This window comes from Lissotriton vulgaris, chromosome 4_1 (genome assembly GCF_964263255.1).
Source record: "Lissotriton vulgaris chromosome 4_1, aLisVul1.2, whole genome shotgun sequence".
NCBI lineage: Eukaryota > Metazoa > Chordata > Amphibia > Caudata > Salamandridae > Lissotriton > Lissotriton vulgaris.
The window spans coordinates 519047453-519064442 of record NC_141691.1 but is presented as its reverse complement, the minus strand read 5'-3'; the positions used below and the strand labels follow the sequence as shown (position 1 = coordinate 519064442).

Genomic DNA, 16990 nt, shown 5'->3' with positions numbered 1-16990 from the left:
CCTTACCTTTCCCCGCTTATTCACTCCAATAGTATGTGCTGTAATAGCCTTCAGATTTGGAGCTGTTGAGAGGTGGACCCACACTAGCATCAATCCAACCTTGAGGATATACCAAGCCCGACACTGTCATCCCCACATGTCCTTCCTGGGCTAATGCTACCAACCTACTCCTCATGGTCATTGGCGCTATCAAAGTTTCACCCCGGATAATGATATCTTCGACAACACTGATGTCTTCCTTAATTTTCCAGTATGGTCTTAGTGCCCCGTTTAATACTCTTTCACATGGCCAACCTTTAACCACACATTTCTTAATTCCATCACAGTGTCATTCTTTATCGCCTCTAACCATTCTGACTTCGAAATGGTACCATTGGTCCTGTCACCTTCAAGCAAGCATGCAACATGCAAGTCATCTTCCTTATTTTCATCGTACTCAGTTTCATCCTCACAAGGAGCACATGACAAGTAATCTGCTGTCACATTCACTCGGTCTGGAATGTATTCCATCCTAACTTGATACTCTTGCAATTTACACTACAACTTCGCAATTCTTGGCGAGGGTCAACTAGAACCTTTTTCTTCAAGTATGCTGACCAAAGGCTTGTGATCAGAGGGGGTGGTGAATTCATTGCCCCACAAAAAAAAATTTAAACTTTGTAACAGCCCAAACACAAGCCAACAATTCACGCTTAATTACTGAGTACTTTGACTCTGGGCCCCTAAAGTTTGGGATGCGAATGGGATGATTTTCTCCCCTCTTTCTGTCCTTTGGCTGAGCACTGCCCCCAGCCCGATCTGGCTGGCATCTGTGGTCACAGTGCTTTGCAATTTTTAATTGAATGACTGAAGTGATGGTGCTTGCTCGAGTTCCTTCTTTATGGTCTTTATGCTATGCTGGTATTTTTCGTCCCAAATTAATTCTGCATCCCTCTTTATCAGTTTCAGAAGTGGTTTGACTTTGGCTGCGTAATGTTATATGAACTTAGAGCGGAATTCACACATGCCTAAGAAGGCTGCAACTTCTTCCTTATTCGTTGGGTTTGGTGAACAGGAAATAGCAGATATAAGGATGGCTTGGGTCCAACTTAATTGTAATCAATGTGATGACCTAAGTACTTTACAGTTCCTTTGAGGACTTTGCATTTGTCCTTTTGCAAGGTGAAACCACTGTCTTGAACCCTTTGAAAGACTTTCCTTAACACGGCTATGAGTTCTTCTTCCATCTTGATGTAAATCAGTACATCATCTTGGAATGATCCAACACCTTCCATGCCGCTGAACAGTGGATTCATAGTGCACTGGAATACAGCTGATGCTGAACGTAGCCCGAAGGGTAATCTGCTAAATCGATATGCGCCGTCAAGGCTGATGAACACAGTATATTTTTTTGACTCATCATGTATTTTTATTTGATGGCATGCTGCGCTGAAGTCTAATGTAGTAAAGATCTTTGTCACATGACCTCCAATGTGCTGTTATTGCCTCTTAGTGAAAAAATCACAGTTGATGGACAGAATGCAGAACAATGTCATACATTCACCACAGTAAAGAGATCTGGGCCTAAATCCATCATTTTTTTGCACTCCACACCACCCCAGTTCAGACATGGCCATATGCAAATCAGTCTGACCCTGTGCCTCATGGGAACAGTCCAGCCCGAACTGCCAAGCCATGCCTTTCCTGGACTGGAAACAAGCTTCCGAGGACCGGTTTCTGGCATTCCAGCCGTCTTCAGCCCAACTTTGCTTGAATCCAGTGGTGTGGAGAGCATGGGACTCACGTCTGAGCATACCCATCCCACTCGGGGTGACAAATGCAAAAATCACAGTTGATGGACAGAATGCAGAACAATGTCATACATTCAGCCCAGTACAGAGATCTGGGTCTAAATCCATCGTTTTTTTGCACTCCACACCAATTGCTGAATTAGCACACACAAATAAAAACAAAACGCCCAAAATGTCCACTAGAGGGCACTAGAGTGTAGCAAAAGGATGAGTGTTGCTGAAACTGGAAATAGGACACTGTAAATCAGATTACTAAACTCTTTTCAAACATCTGTACCCCTTAATCATTTATTGCTATCAAATAAGAGCACTTTAGTCAAGTTCAACCCCAAACTTTGCAGCCGAGCATGTGTGGTATGAAGATACACATTTCATTTTATTTCACATATTTGGTGACTGTCTCCTTGCTCAACATTTCCCTGAAGTTACTGATGCATTTATAATGAAACTGATTGATTTTACATTTATTTTTCGGAAAAAGTGGCTTCGAGAGAGTTGGTTTAGTCCTACGAACCTGTCAGATGTTAAATAAGACGTTAGTTCACACTATGCTGCATGATGTATTTTTATAGTATGGCTTGTTGCTGTGGGTGTTGTAACATGTAACAATGCTATTTGTGGCAACTACAGTGTCACGGAAATTCATGTACTGCCAAGCAGAGACTTGGAAAAAAATATATATTTGCAATGCTATAGGTCTCGCATTTAAATGGGAGACCTATGGCATTGCAAACAAGCGGACGCCATTGTCCCGACTGCTTCGAAAGTGAAAGCGGGCATGGCCCGCTGAATGTAAGCACAATACGTCATCATGCCTGACGTGGGAGAAGCTCAATAAAGAAAACCAGCATTAGAAATGCAATAGGTCTTGCATTTGTTTGAGTTACAGCTATTGGCATTGTAATTGGCAATGTCTTTTAACTATGTAATATGATGTATATGTATGTGGTATGCAGTGGAATTGTGTGGGTTGGATTAAATTGGGTAGTTGCGTAACTGTGGGGCATGAAATTGTGTGGTGTGGAGGTGCTTTGTGTAGTGTAATTATGTGTCATGGTGTCCTGTGGAATTGTTGGATAGTAATTATGTGGTATTGAGTGTACTGGAATAATGTGGAGTGGGACTGTGTGTCATGGTGTGTAATTATGTGGAATGGTATTTTGTATTGTGGAGGGGTATGTAGTGGAGTTTAACTATGTGGTGTGCTGTTCAATTTTGTGGTATGAACTTGAAATATGTGTTGTGAATTGGATATATTTGGTGTGCAGTGGAATTGTGTTGTGAAGTGGAATTATGTGGTTTGGTGTTTAATTATGTGGTGTGGAATGTATTTGTGTGGAGTTGAATAGTGTGGCATGGAACAGTGTGGCGTTGAGTGTATTTACGTGGAGTGTCGCTACATGGCATACAGTGTATTTATGTGGGATGGAGTAGAGGGTAATTATGTGACCAAAATCACTGATGATTGTTCCACTAAAGCTCAAAAGCCTAAACTAAATCCAGAGTATGCAATGCAAATAACGCCTTCTAAATACTTTTACTGCATGTTTAAAATAAGGAAATGGCACAAAATAAGATAATTGTATTTTTATTTCCATTAATAAAATATTTTCTCCATAAAGCGGATCTGATTAGAAAATCTGAAAAAAGGCAAATTATCCCCAACACCCTGGGGTAGTGAAAGAAAATAAACATCATGTTTTGCAAAATTTGAAATGGCAGCACTGAAGCCCAACAGTGCAAACTAACTCCACAGTATAGACTAGCCAACCACGCTGCACAAAAACATAACATGTGTTTTTGATGTGCAAAAAGAATAAGCTTTTTGATTTGGACACAAAAAATATTTAAACCAGCCATTAAAGAGAATATGTGGAGTATTTAAACACAACCAATGTTAATATTTATTTTTTACGGTAAAGCCATTTTTGGTGCTGTTTTTACCAGAAATAGAACGCATTTCCAACAATTTTGTAAAATAATGCCGACCTTATAGCGGATTTTTCCCTAATAAATGTAAACAATACAAGTATGCGTTTAAATCAAAATATATCATTTACAAAGGACAAAGACGCAAGCCAATGAAACAAGTGGTGGGCGGGGCTTCTCGCACATACTGAACTACAATGATCGCCAGAGCAGCGCTTGTTCGCTGGCTCATGCTCCACCACTAATGACATTACCCGGAAGCATTTGGGAGATGTGGCCTCTTGCATTTTGTCGGTCTAAATGTCTGCCCTCTACGGCCTCGCCTGAACGTCGCCTCGCTGGTATTCAGACCCTGATCTACTTAGTATCCTTATTCTCTGCATAATGTCTGCGCTTTTATGAATGTGGCTGAAGCCCATGCGAAGATTTATAACCGATTACATTCTGTAACTGATTGCATTTAAAAGAACGGTCGTTTTACGGGGAGCTTTTTCTTCCAGATCAAGAGGCACCGGAAGAGGCGGGGCTACAGTATCCGCCCTTCGAAAACATCCCCCGCCTCAAACCGATGCATTTCCGAAGACAGGAAGGATTTTGGACCAAGAAAAAAAATCCTGGCTCGTTCACAGTACAGTACAGTGTTATAACCAGCAATAACTGCTATTTCCAAATCCTTGTCGTTTGCTTGTCATCGCCAGGGAAATATCCCATCGGGAAACGGACGGTGCTTTCAGTGCAGTGTGGCAAGTTTGCAGCGCCTACATGGCAGTACGACACCGCTCATAGAACAGCGGCTGGACCCCGACTGCCTCCCTGGCCCTGTGCGGCTGGTGCTACCGCTGCAGGATTCCGAGAGGGCTGCCCGGTTCTGTACAATTGCTGTGGCTGCTTGTTCAAACCGCTTTGTGTTCTGATCTGTTTGAAACGCGTCTCACGCTGCAAAAAATACCCTTGGCCCTCCCACTGTCTCCTATGGACCAGCATTTAATCAGGGTAGGTAACTACTTATAAATCGTGCCCTTGTCAAATACATTATTGCTTGAGATATATCTAACAATCTCGTTCTGTGAACTGTTTTGTATTTCTTGAGATTCTTTAGTATACATTTTATAGGCAGGGTTTCTGGCTTCCAATAGTGATTCAGTGGGTGTAGAGATTGGTCTCAGTCAGTTATCATCTTTAAGCGCTTTATTGGCAACTCTGCAGTCAGGGAAAACAACATCCACTTCTTCAAATCCCCAACTCCTCAACCGTCTCTCCAGTCTCCCCGTACATTCCACCCTCAACACTCCAGATTCCCAGTGATGTCCCCAGTATTCCAACACAGAATACTCCGACATCACACATCTTCCCCCTTAAGGAAAATAAAAGAAAAAACAACAAAAAAAAAAAAACCAAATAAAACAACATTCCCATTTGCATAACATAATAAAACATTTCCATTTTTCATGTTCCATAAAATAAACATATATAAACAACATTTTCATTTGCATAACATATTAATACATTTCCATTTTATCACAAAACTCATCCACATTTCCCGCCCAAATTATTCCAGCATAAAACCTCCAGATAATTAAACATATTGAAAAACAACATCCTGTTGACCAGACCAAACACACAATCACCTCAACCAACATCCTCCCCTTCTTCTACTTCCTACAAATTCCTACACTTTGCTATACTACTTAGATGCCAAACACAACCGACTAATATGCCAACACAACCATCACAAAGTCTGGCAGAACTCTAGTAACATTCCACAACTTCTCACGGCCTAGATAACACACTTACTCCCTAGAAAAAGGAGCTAAACCAATTACGATCTCCTTTCCGTTCCCCTCTACCTAAGTCAAAACTTCACCTTTTCCGCTGGCTTCCACCATTAAAACACTTCTTAAATCCAGATCAAACCCCTTGAATGATATAGCACAGCACACCACCTTTTAAGAACACCAGAACTCTCCCAACACTTGTCACTTTCCTCAAACTTACTTCTCTGTATCAATAGTTGTCTTACATCACCTGACTCCTCAGAAGAGTTCCTGACAACCTTGGAGTAATACTCCGTTTTCCTTTCCTTCCTTCCACCGTACTGTATCCCTTCCCTCTTCCTCAGTGGGTCCACACAGAGTTGCCCAATCCTCCGTCGCCAAAATTGTAGAGATTGGTCTCAGTCAGTTATCATCTTTAAGCGCTTTATTGGCAACTCTGCAGTCAGGGAAAACAACATCCACTTCTTCAAATCCCCAACTCCTCAACCGTCTCTCCAGCCTCCCCGTACATTCCACCCTCAACACTCCAGATTCCCAGTGATGTCCCCAGTATTCCAACACAGAATACTCCGACATCACAGTGGGGGTCCACAGAAGTCAATTTAAAGAACCGCTGCTCTGGAGAATGGAATCCCCACCATATATTTGTTAAATATCGCCAAGCCGTTTTAGACAGTTTCACTCTCTTCGACTTAAACTCTCTTTTAAATCTGTGCACCATCTCCCAAATACTATGTTCCTTATATGTTTGGTACAAGCCACTTCTTAGAACAAGATTACCTTAATAATTGCTTCAATGCTTCCCATATCACTGTCTCACTCAACTTATCTGTGCCATTGTGTACAATATATTCTAAGATCCTCTCCCTCACTGTGGTCATAACTTCATGCTCCTCTAATATGGAATAATTGAGACTCCATTGGCCACTGCCTCCGTTCCTCCTCATCTGTCAATTTTGCTGTTCTTATAAACAGACCGTGGTCTGACGAGATTTGCTGGCCTTTCTCGCCTGACACCACTAGGTTTAGATTTTGCTGTAAGCTTATATTGTAGTCTTCCATAAGTAATGTGCACAGTCTAGAGTTAGGGGAGACAATATCCCCACAGGTCTACCAGGCTTGGGTATTCCAATTCTTACCTACCCGCTTGCGTTTGATCCAAACTGCCTCCTTGTCTAGGATGGAATTTCTTATTCTTTGTGTTTATCACTAAATCTAAGTTGCCTCCTGTAATGTACAGGCTAGTGGTCAACAATTGCGCTGATGGAATATTTGAACAAGCATTGGTAATACCAACAGGTCTGGCTTTAAAGGAATACTTTATGGTAATGTGAAGGTTTACAAGTACATTGCATGGGGACAATTATTAAAATGCATGCCAGAAATGTGTGAAGCTTTGTCAGATGTCATAGCTTGTGCATTTGGGGCAAAAGTAATAGGTACAAGATCCAGTCCATAGTAACCTTTATGTTAAATTAGCAATGATCAGACTTATATTGTTGTAGATATGTGATGTCTATCGTTCATGGACTTTGGCGCTGCTTACATCTGCTTTAAACTGTCTAAACTTTAAATTCCTCCATTGGAGACTGAACCTTTTTAAAGGGCTTAAATTGCTTTTGGCCACTGGCATGCAATTTCTTTTGTACATAATCTTATCTGCAGTTTAAAACTTAGGTCATTCCAGTTTTTTTTGAACTAGTTATTCCACTTTATTTGTCTTTGTTGACTTCCAATTGCATTTTTCATAAGTAGAATCGATTTCAATGTTTAGCTTCACATAAGGCAGTGTTTACACACCAATATTGTAATTGTTTGATTTCGTGAGATGTAAAGCACCGTCGAGGGCATCCACCCGGTTGCCATTGTCCGTCACCTCTTTTCCAGACCGCAAGAAATTCCCTTGAGAGGTCTCTTTTAACTGCTAGGAGGTCATCTGTCAGGCCTGAAAATAGGGCCTTCAGGTGCATGATTTGGGCCTCCAGTTCTTCCCCTGGGAGTCTGTTTTTTGGGAGCCCATAAGCTTCATGAGCATGTCCTTGATTGAGCTCCCTTTCTTCGGTCTCGCGGATACCATCCGCTCCACACTACTGAGCCTTGTGGAGGGGATTTGAGCCTCTCCCAGAATCGGGGTACTCTCCCAAGGTTCTCTTCTGATCCGGGGCCCGCCGCTCAGGAGATAGTCAGCAGACCCCTTCCACAAAGCACAGTAACCCCTCTCGCTTACTGCACCTTCTGGGCTGGGGGAGTTCACTCTTCACTGGAGCGGATCTCCTCCGTGCCAGTCTCTGGGGGTGGGGGGGGGGCAGCTTTCAGAATCCCATTACTTCTCATGGCCTCCTCTTTGCCGGGGCTACCCCATCTCATCCCTCTAAAACTGCGACACTGCCCAGGATGACCAGCACAGCTCTGTTGCCGTTCAGGTGGACCTGCCCACTGCCTCCCTGCAGGTCGGCGGCAGCCCCCAGCTCTCGTCGCGGTCTGTCAGGACACATCCTACGGGAGGTTGAGCCTTGCACTCTGCTCTAGGCTCTCTGCCGCTCGAGACGCATCTGGGAAGGGCTCTGCAGTTTCCTGGCCCGGGCCGACCTCTCCTTTCTTTGGCCCGTGTGAGCGTCGGGGGTCACACTCTCTCTAATGTGATCAAGGCCCTCCCTTAAGTCAAACAATAATCACACACTCCCTAAGCCCCCTCCGCACCCAAATTAATGCTTCTTGGCATCCCTCCCATCGGCCCGGGTCCTCCTTGTGCATGTTGGGGCGAGGGAGGTTCACTAAAGTTAAGAGCTAGGCTACATTGCAGCTGGACATGGGTCTAACTACTGTGAATTGTGACTTTTTAAATGGCACATGTTTTGGAATTTTACGAAACCTTCGGCCTATTTTAAAATATTTTGACCATCGGACCCGCCAAGTGGTGGTACAATCAGCAATTCTCTCGCGGCTGGACTACGCTAGCTCCTTGTTGTTGGGAACTAACGTGGCCGAGAAAGTCAGACTACAGTGAGTTCAAAACGCTGCAGCGAGAGCTCTGACGGGTCTACCCCGGCACAAATCGGTATCCTCTACTCTCAAGAGCCTATATTGGCTCCCAGTTGAAAAGAGGATCCATTTTAAAACCTTATGCCTTGCTTTAAAATTTTTTAAACATCCCCCCCCCCCCCCATGCTATGTCCACTCCTCTCACCCTACGTCCCCCGACGCACTCTTCGGTCGGAGGGACAGAACCTGGTTACCATCCCCCGTATCAAATTAAGCCGAATGGGCGGTCGCTCATTTGGATACCTAGCTGCCAAGCTCTGGAATGGACTCCCAGCCCAGATTCGTGAGATGAAGGGTCTTTTATCCTTCAGAAAAGCCATTAAAACTCACCTTTTTAGTTAGATATGTTGTGTTCACTTCAGTTTACATCTTCAGCAGTCTCCTTTGGACAATGGCAGCTAGCGCCGGGACGCCCCTTGGCTGGGGCAGCCGTGCGCTATACAAACACCTATAACATAACATACCATACTGTGAAGGGTGCTGTTCTTGTTGCTCTTTTGCTATTGATTGAGAGATTTGTTTTGTCTTACCATAGTGTACTGAAATCTTCTTTTTAAGTTGAGCAGACAAGGGATGATGTAGTTTAAATTGAGTTAGAAAGGTTCTGTAATTGTTTTCCACATTCATGGAGAAATTGAGCTGCGATTGATTAGTCAGCCAGGTAACCCTACTGACACATTAGTGAGATGTCACCACAAAGTTGCGCTATTATTGGTTGGTTACTGACCGAGATACACTATGATAGGTTGATGTTTGACAGAACTGTGCTGGGATTGGTTGTCCAATAGTTCGTTGTTTGTGATTTTTTAAAAAACCAAAACAGTAAGTAATGTATTGAAAAAGCCTGTTGCTATTGCACCTACTACTTAGGTTAGAAATTACTTGTCAAGGGAACGCAGGAGTACGAAAGGATGACAGCTATTGGGTTCTACACTTTCACCTGAGTGGAATTAATATACTGCATCTGACAAAGACCTACAGTTTCCTTTAGTGGGTACCTTTAACATTTGAAAACTGGATTCCTCAGACAACCCATGAATGATGGGAAGCAGTGCCCAGACCAACACAGATCGCAACACTAAATAATAAATGGGACAGAATGGCTACAGAGAAGAAGAGAAAGAAAATTACAAAGCAAGTGAAAGGTGCATTTAGGGAGTTGCAGCAAGGCAAGTGGGATTGACAAGAAAAATGTTGAAGGGAGGAAATGATGGAGGGGGTAAGAGCCTACCATGCCATAGTTAAATGATAGAAAAAAGGCAACTAAAGGAGAAAAGCAGGACAATGATTCTGATGAAGATGATCATTTCCTTCATGATCTTTTGAATTTGAGACCTCCTCTTGTACAGGGAGAGCAACTGAGACACATGGTTCTGGGCCTGATGTGGGTACAGGCGGTGGTGCATTACAGGGCAGGCTCCTTCAGCTGTGGTACCGAGTGCACCAACTGAGATGGCAATGACAGCTTTGCCCTATACAAATAGTGATACCCAATCTGTTACTCGGGTCCGATTCGATCCACCTGTTAAGGCAGTGGTGGTTGAAGAGCCGCTGACTGTTAATTTTGGCATTTTTAAATTTGAATTTGGGGAAATGCTGCAAGAAACAATTGACCTGAACAGATTCTTGACATACAATGTTTATGAAATGATTTGATCCAAGAAGCAGCCAGCTGTACAAATGAAGCACATGGTGAATTAGAAGAGTTATCTGATATATGCGAGGTGGGTATTAGTAGAACGAAAAATGTGTAACAAAATTATAAAAATGGATTTCACTCCTGATGAAAGCATAGAAATGGGCATATAACTCTGAGAGCTCATATTTAAGATTTAAATGAAGAAACAAGTGAATGGAGCGATTTTAAGTAAAAGGAAAGGTGGAAGAGATGGGCGGTAAGTACAAAGAAAGTGAAGGGGACTGAAGATGGAGCAAAGGGTTTAGCAAATGATTTAGAAGTTGTGACAGGAATGATTTTAGAATCTTCTTTCAGGATAGTGCATGAAGGAAATCTTGTGTATGTGCCATTGACAAGAGGTGATCTTTGTCTTTATACTTTTACCACAACGTTTCCAAAATCGCGGAAAGAGAGGGGATTCAAAGAAGTGCACAGTCTGACAAATATCACACCGGTGCGGTGTGCTGATTTAAATGTATTATTCAAGTTTGTATTTCCAAGTGATTTGTGGGCAGAGTGTAAAGTGGTAGTTGTATGGCCAACGAAAGAACCAGCTAGAGTTGCTCCTAACCATGTTCTTTCTGATGAAGTAGCAAACAAATATAGACAGGTAATTGAACATTTGAAGAGGACAGTACCTGAAAAGGATATGAACTGGGAACAAACCTTGCGTACTTCATAGGAACTCAAGAAGTCAGTAAATTCTTTTTTTTTTTTTTTTTTTAATAGTCACAAGCAAATTCTCAAGAAATGCAGTATAGTAGATGAACCAGAGAAAGACAACGTTGGTGATATTGACTGCTTTCGTTGTGTGTTCATGGCCAGAGCTTAGTAATCATACACAACAAAGTGTACTGTTTCATGGCAGACAAAAAGCATAGATGAGAACCTGAAGCTGGTAACATACAGTATTGATTACTTGAATGCAAAACATAAAAAGATCAAATAGAAGATCACTGCTCAGACAAAGCAGATTTGAGAGAGGATCCTGGAACCAAATGGTTTCAAATATGAATTATGTTCAGCATGACATGAATGAGTTGAATCAAGTGGAAAGGTGTGCAAATGGGAAATGGAGCAAAGCAAATGCAAGGTGGTGGAAGAGAAATGATGAATAGTTGAGGAATGACTGTGAATGTTGAAATGAAAAAAAAACACTGCTTGTCATTTCTGTTGGAAAACAGGGCATCGAAAATGCGAGCATCGCCAGAATCCAAATAGATTTCATTGTGAAGTTGTTCCACAAATGTAGAGAACCATGATGGCGCAATTGTGCCAGATTCTGAGCAGGGTATGCATAGTTGGAAACCATTTTGAGTGTCGATGTCTTCAGCACCAGAGAAACAGCAAAACATGAGAAATAAATGCCATTTAGTGCAGTGTACCAGCAGAATCCATTGATTCTGAATAAATCAGCCGGGAGCACAATGACTGTGCCTGAGGAGGAGGAGGAGGATTAAATATTCAGAGCAGTCTTAGAGGTAGACTACAGTGTTCCATGTGTTGATGGGGGAAGTCATTGGTCACGCTGTTTAATTTTTAAGCGATACGGGGGCTACCCATTCTACAGTTTGTTCTGTGGCTGTCCTAAACCATCCCCTTTCTAGAAGGGAAGTCCAAGTTGTAGGGATTAGTGATTAAACAAATTGTTAATCAGGTTACAGCAGGTGTCCGAGTTAAAATTGGTAAGATGGAAAATAAACTCAAGTTTATTTTGTACAGGTCAAGTCCTGTAAATCTCTTGAACAGATACTTCGGTTGAAAAATGAATTGCATGATTTATTGCCAAATGGTATTACAATTGAAACCCGAGATGAGCATTCAGTGTTTTAAAAAAACACACGACTCGATAGGCCAGTTGTTTTGGCTTGAAGAAAAGACGACCTATCTCTGCGTTTAGGACATACTCGTTTTTCTTGCCTCTGCTCCCCTGATTGTACCCGTTTTTCGTGCCTTCTGCTCCCCTGATTGCACTCGTTTTTCTTGCCTTCTGCTCCCCTGATTGCACTCGTTTTTCTTGCCTCTGCTCCTCTGATTGTACCCGTTTTTCGTACCTTCTGCTCCCCGATTGCACTGGTTTTTCTTGCGTTCCGCTCCCCTAATTGTATTAGTTTTTCTTGCCTCTACTCCCCTTTGTGCCTCTATGCCACTCGTTTCCCCCCGTTTTTGTGACCTTACTGCCCTTTCTTGTGACTTTTCTGCCTCTGTGCCACTCGTTTCCCCCCATTTTTTTGTGACCTTTCCGCCCTTTCTTATGACCCTTGTGCCACTCGTTTCCCCCCCATTTTTTGTGACCTTACTGCGCTTTTTTGTGACCTTTGACTCCCACACCGCTGCTCGTCACCTGACTGCCTGGTTCATGCCTCCTTGCTGCCTCCTTGTTTCCTGGGTTTTTCCCTCCCTTCTGCCCTGTGCACCAGTCCCCACCCCCAATCCCGATCCGGACCTTTCCCTCCGCTGCATCCCTGCGGCCCCGCCTCCCTGCACACCCATTCGCCTCCCTGCTCACGCCTCCCAGCTGCTCCTCCCTCCCAAGCCACCTCATATGCAGGCCAAGAAGCAGCCGCACAGTGGGCGCGCCGCGCCCATCCGCGCCTGTACCACGCCCAGCGCCAGAACCTCTGGACCCCACGAACGCCACAACACCAGAATCCACTACGACGCCAGCACCCTCCACACACTCAACGCCCGCCGAAACCACACCTGCTTCCAGGCCGCCCCGAAACAGATCCAGGGACCCTTCTCCTGCCACACCTGCAGCTTCACCTGCGACAGAACCACCAAACCTCCAAGGACTGGACCCAACCACCCCCGCTGCATACTCCTCAACACCCGCTCCGCACGCAAACACACCGTCTAGCTCTGGGATCTGCTCGATACCTCCGCCCCAGACGTGGTCTTCCTAACCGAGACCTGGTGGAAGGACTCCTCGGCGCCCGACATCGCCATAGCCATCCCGGACGGCTACAAGATCACCCGCAGGGATCGCGCCTACGGAATCGGAGGAGGAATAGCCATCGTCCACAAGTCCACCCTCAAGGTCGCCACCCACGCAGACGACACCCTCAACACCGCCGAACAACTGCACTTCCGGATCCACACCGACCCCAACACCACCCTCAGAGGAACACTCATCTACAGACCCCCCGGACCCCAGGCTTAGTTCAGTGACTCCATTGCCGATCTCGCCAGCACCCACGCACTCGCCTCCACGGACTACATCCTCCTCTGGGACCTGAACTTCCACCTCGAGAACAACAACGAAGCCAACTCCGCCACCCTGATCGAAAACCTCGCAAACCTGGGCCTCAGACAACTCGTCCCCGCACCCACCCACGCCGCCGGCCACATGCTGGATCCCGTCTTCTCCACAGGCTCCCACGTCTCCTTCGACCACACCACCGAACTCCACTAGACCGACCACCGCTGCATCCATTTCACCTTCAAGAGACCTACACTGGCTCCCCGTCAACAAAAGAATCACCTTCCGCCTCCTCACCCACGCACACAAAGCCCTACACGACCAAGGCCCGAGCTACCTCAACAGCCGAATCAACTTCTACGCTCCCAAACGCCACCTCCGATCAGCCAACCACGCCCTCGCCGCCGTCCCCCGCATCCGAAGAGCGACTACAGGAGGCAGGTCCTTCTCCTACCTGGCCGCCAAGACCTGGAACTCCCTCCCGACCGACCTGCGCCTGACCCAAGACCACCTCTCCTTCAGGAAGAAGCTGAAGACCTGGCTGTTCGAGCAGTAGCGGCACCCCCCCCACCCCCAGCGCCTTGAGACCCTACGGGTATGTAGTGCGCTCTACAAATGTCTTTGATTGATTGATTGATTGAACCACGCACCACCCCACCCAACAGCTGCTTCACCGCTGATGGAGAAAAGTCACCGAAGACCAGCTGATCACCTCCCTCACCAAGAACCCACCCACCGACCCCCACCAACCCAGATGCCGCAGCCCGAAACCTCAGACAGTGGATTGACGACTGCGCCAACACCCTCGCCCCGCTCAAGAAACCCTCCAACAGCCACGCCAACAAGAGAGCCACCTGGTTCACTGACGAGCTCCACACCTCTAAACGCGCATGCCGGAAACTGGAGAAGACATGGCTCCACGAACGCACACAGGACAACCACGCAGCCCACAAGGACGCCACCCGCAGTCACCACCACCTCATCAAATTAGCCAAGAGATCCTCCTTCAAAGACCGCTTGGATAACAACGCACACAACAGCAAAGAGCTCTTCAGCATCGTAAAGGAACTCTCCAACCCCAGCGCCAACGACATCCCACCCTCAGAAGAACTGTGCGACTCACTAGCCATCTTCTTCCACAGCAAGATCTCTGACATCCACAACAGCTTCAACACCACGACCGCCTGACTACGCCAGACTCCACCTCCCCTGTAAACACCACCAGCGCCAACCGTCAACAACAACGAGACACGCAAGGTCATGAACTCCATTCACTCAGGATCTCTGTCTGACCCGTGCCCACACCACGTATTCAACAAAGCAGACGCAGCCATCGCACCCCAACTATGGAAGATAATCAACATCTCCTTCGAAACAGCGACATTCCTTGAAAGCTGGAAGCACGCCGAAATCAACGCCCTCCTCAAGAAGCCCAAAGCTGACCCCAAGGACCTTGAGAACTTCCGGCCCATCTCCCTGCTCCCGTTCCCGGCAAAGGTCATCGAGAAAATAGTCAACATGCAACTGGCCCGCCACCTCGAAGACAACAACATCTTGGACCCGTCCCAGTCCGGATTCAGACGAAACCACAGCACAGAGACAGCCCTCATCGCCGCCACAGACGACATCAGGCGCCAACTAGTCAACGGCGAAACATCAGCCCTCATCCTCCTGGACCTGTCACTTGCCTCCGACACGGTCTGCCATCGCACTCTAAAGACGCGTCCAGGGCAGGTCCCGATAAGAATAGGAGCGGCTCCAGCAGAGGTTCACCTCTCCCCTCCATACCTCGATCGCCCGGTGCCTCGTGCAGTTCCCAGCTGGTCATAATCAGGGCCCGGCTCGGAGCTCCACTATTTTGCGTCCGCTTTGCTTGGCGGTTAGCCACGCCCCCCAAGTTAACGAGATTTAAAAGCATTTTTATTGCTCCTTTACTTTGTGAGCAATAAATGAGCCTTTAAATCTTGCTATCTTGTCACATTTGCTCTGTTTTCGGAGGAGGAGGTCAAGTGTCAGTTTGTCTTCCTACTCGTCAGAAATGGTGAGTAGGACCAAAAAATAGCTCGTCCCTATTGAATCTGACTCCTGAATGCGAGCGGGTGAGTGGATTTTTTGAGCCCTGCCACAATGTATGTGAAAACGCCTTTTTGGATAAAATGAATGCGGTCATTCATTCCTGTATTCACCCACTCCTATCCTGTTTCCCTGCCCATCTTCTTTCCTCACATGATCTGCAGAGCTAGGGCAGTAGTAATGGTTTATTCTTGCTGTGATGGATTCATAGCTTTCAATTAACTTTCCAGTGTTCTGATATGTTTTAACTTCCTAGGCCCTTCTTCTGTTGATACTAGTCTAATGTGGAGTAATGTTGTTAAAATGTTTCATATTTTGTCCGAACATCTCTGGATGGCAGTAGCATGAATGATACTGAAATGTACTTAAAATGGGATATTTCTTATGAGTTAAGGTAATTGCGTTAATGTTTCAGATTTTCTAAAGAGTTGATACTTTCAAATTGCACCCCAATGATTTTGATGTTTTACTGATTTGTTGTGCAAGAATGGTCTATAAGAAGCCCTTGATTCTTGGGGTGAGTCTAATATTTTTTTAGCTTTTTTATGCTAATGTGGATCTGTCTGGTTTTCCTTTTTCATCTTCATGTTTTGCTGCTCATTTGGGATTTATAATGATTTTGGATTTAAACTACTCTGTACAACTCTGCATGAAGGGCATCATGGCATTTATTCTTTATTGCTGGTTTTTTTTTGGTTTTTGTAATAAAACCCTTTATTTTTACTCTGATCTAGAATTCCATGTTGGGTGATTTCAAATGAATGTTTTCAATACTCTGCTAAATTGATATTAGGGAAGGTACCTTTTCATGCAGTTATTTGCGGTAGAACCATCTGAGGTAAATCTTTGGTTGTCCTGAATATTGATGTACAGTTTTTGCTCCAACAAGGTCATGTTTTTTTCATAGAAGAGAATATATTTATTTCCATTCAATTAGACTGGTTTCCACTGAGGTTTATAGTCCTGTCATCCGTGTGAGCTGACATTCTATCATTCTGGGCCAGAGGCATCAAAGGGTTTTGCCCATTCTGTGTCTTTGGGAAAATGTGTTCATGAATATGGTCCTCTGTTGGTTATAGTAACAACTTTACGGTCTTCAAAGCCCCTGGCTGATCAATGATTCTGTGACTTCTCACATTGACAGCCTGGGACTCACAGCCTCCATATCCCCATCCTCTCTCCATCCCCCGTCTCACTCCCCCTTGCTCCCTCCCGTCCCCTGTCCTGAGCACCCTGCTGCACCCACACCTGCTTCTCTCTCCATCTATTACCTTAACACACGTTCTGCTGTTAAGCACTATCATGAGCTCTCTGTTCTTTTAGACCTACACAAACCTGATCTCTTATTCCTCACAGAGACTTGGTTTCGTGATAGCTCTCTCCCTTCCTTATTAGCAGCTCTCCCTGCCACTTATTACGCGCTTCGAGCCGACCGATCTGCGGATAAAGCGGGAGAGGGTGTTGCTTTGATCGCTCGGAAAGAACTTCTTTTCCAGCCTCT

General features: G+C 45.2%; 1 protein-coding gene across 1 annotated transcript in view; it reads left to right on the top strand.

The window, feature by feature from the left end:
* The first annotated feature begins 3975 nt into the window (after positions 1-3975).
* The window catches only part of LOC147718918 (uncharacterized), a 157576-nt gene continuing 144561 nt past the window's right edge, over positions 3976-16990 (top strand). The window contains exon 1 of the mRNA XM_086964670.1: positions 3976-4712. Coding sequence (XP_086820796.1) covers positions 4692-4712 — 21 coding nt within the window. The 5' untranslated portion in view covers positions 3976-4691. The remainder of the gene's footprint in view (positions 4713-16990) is intronic.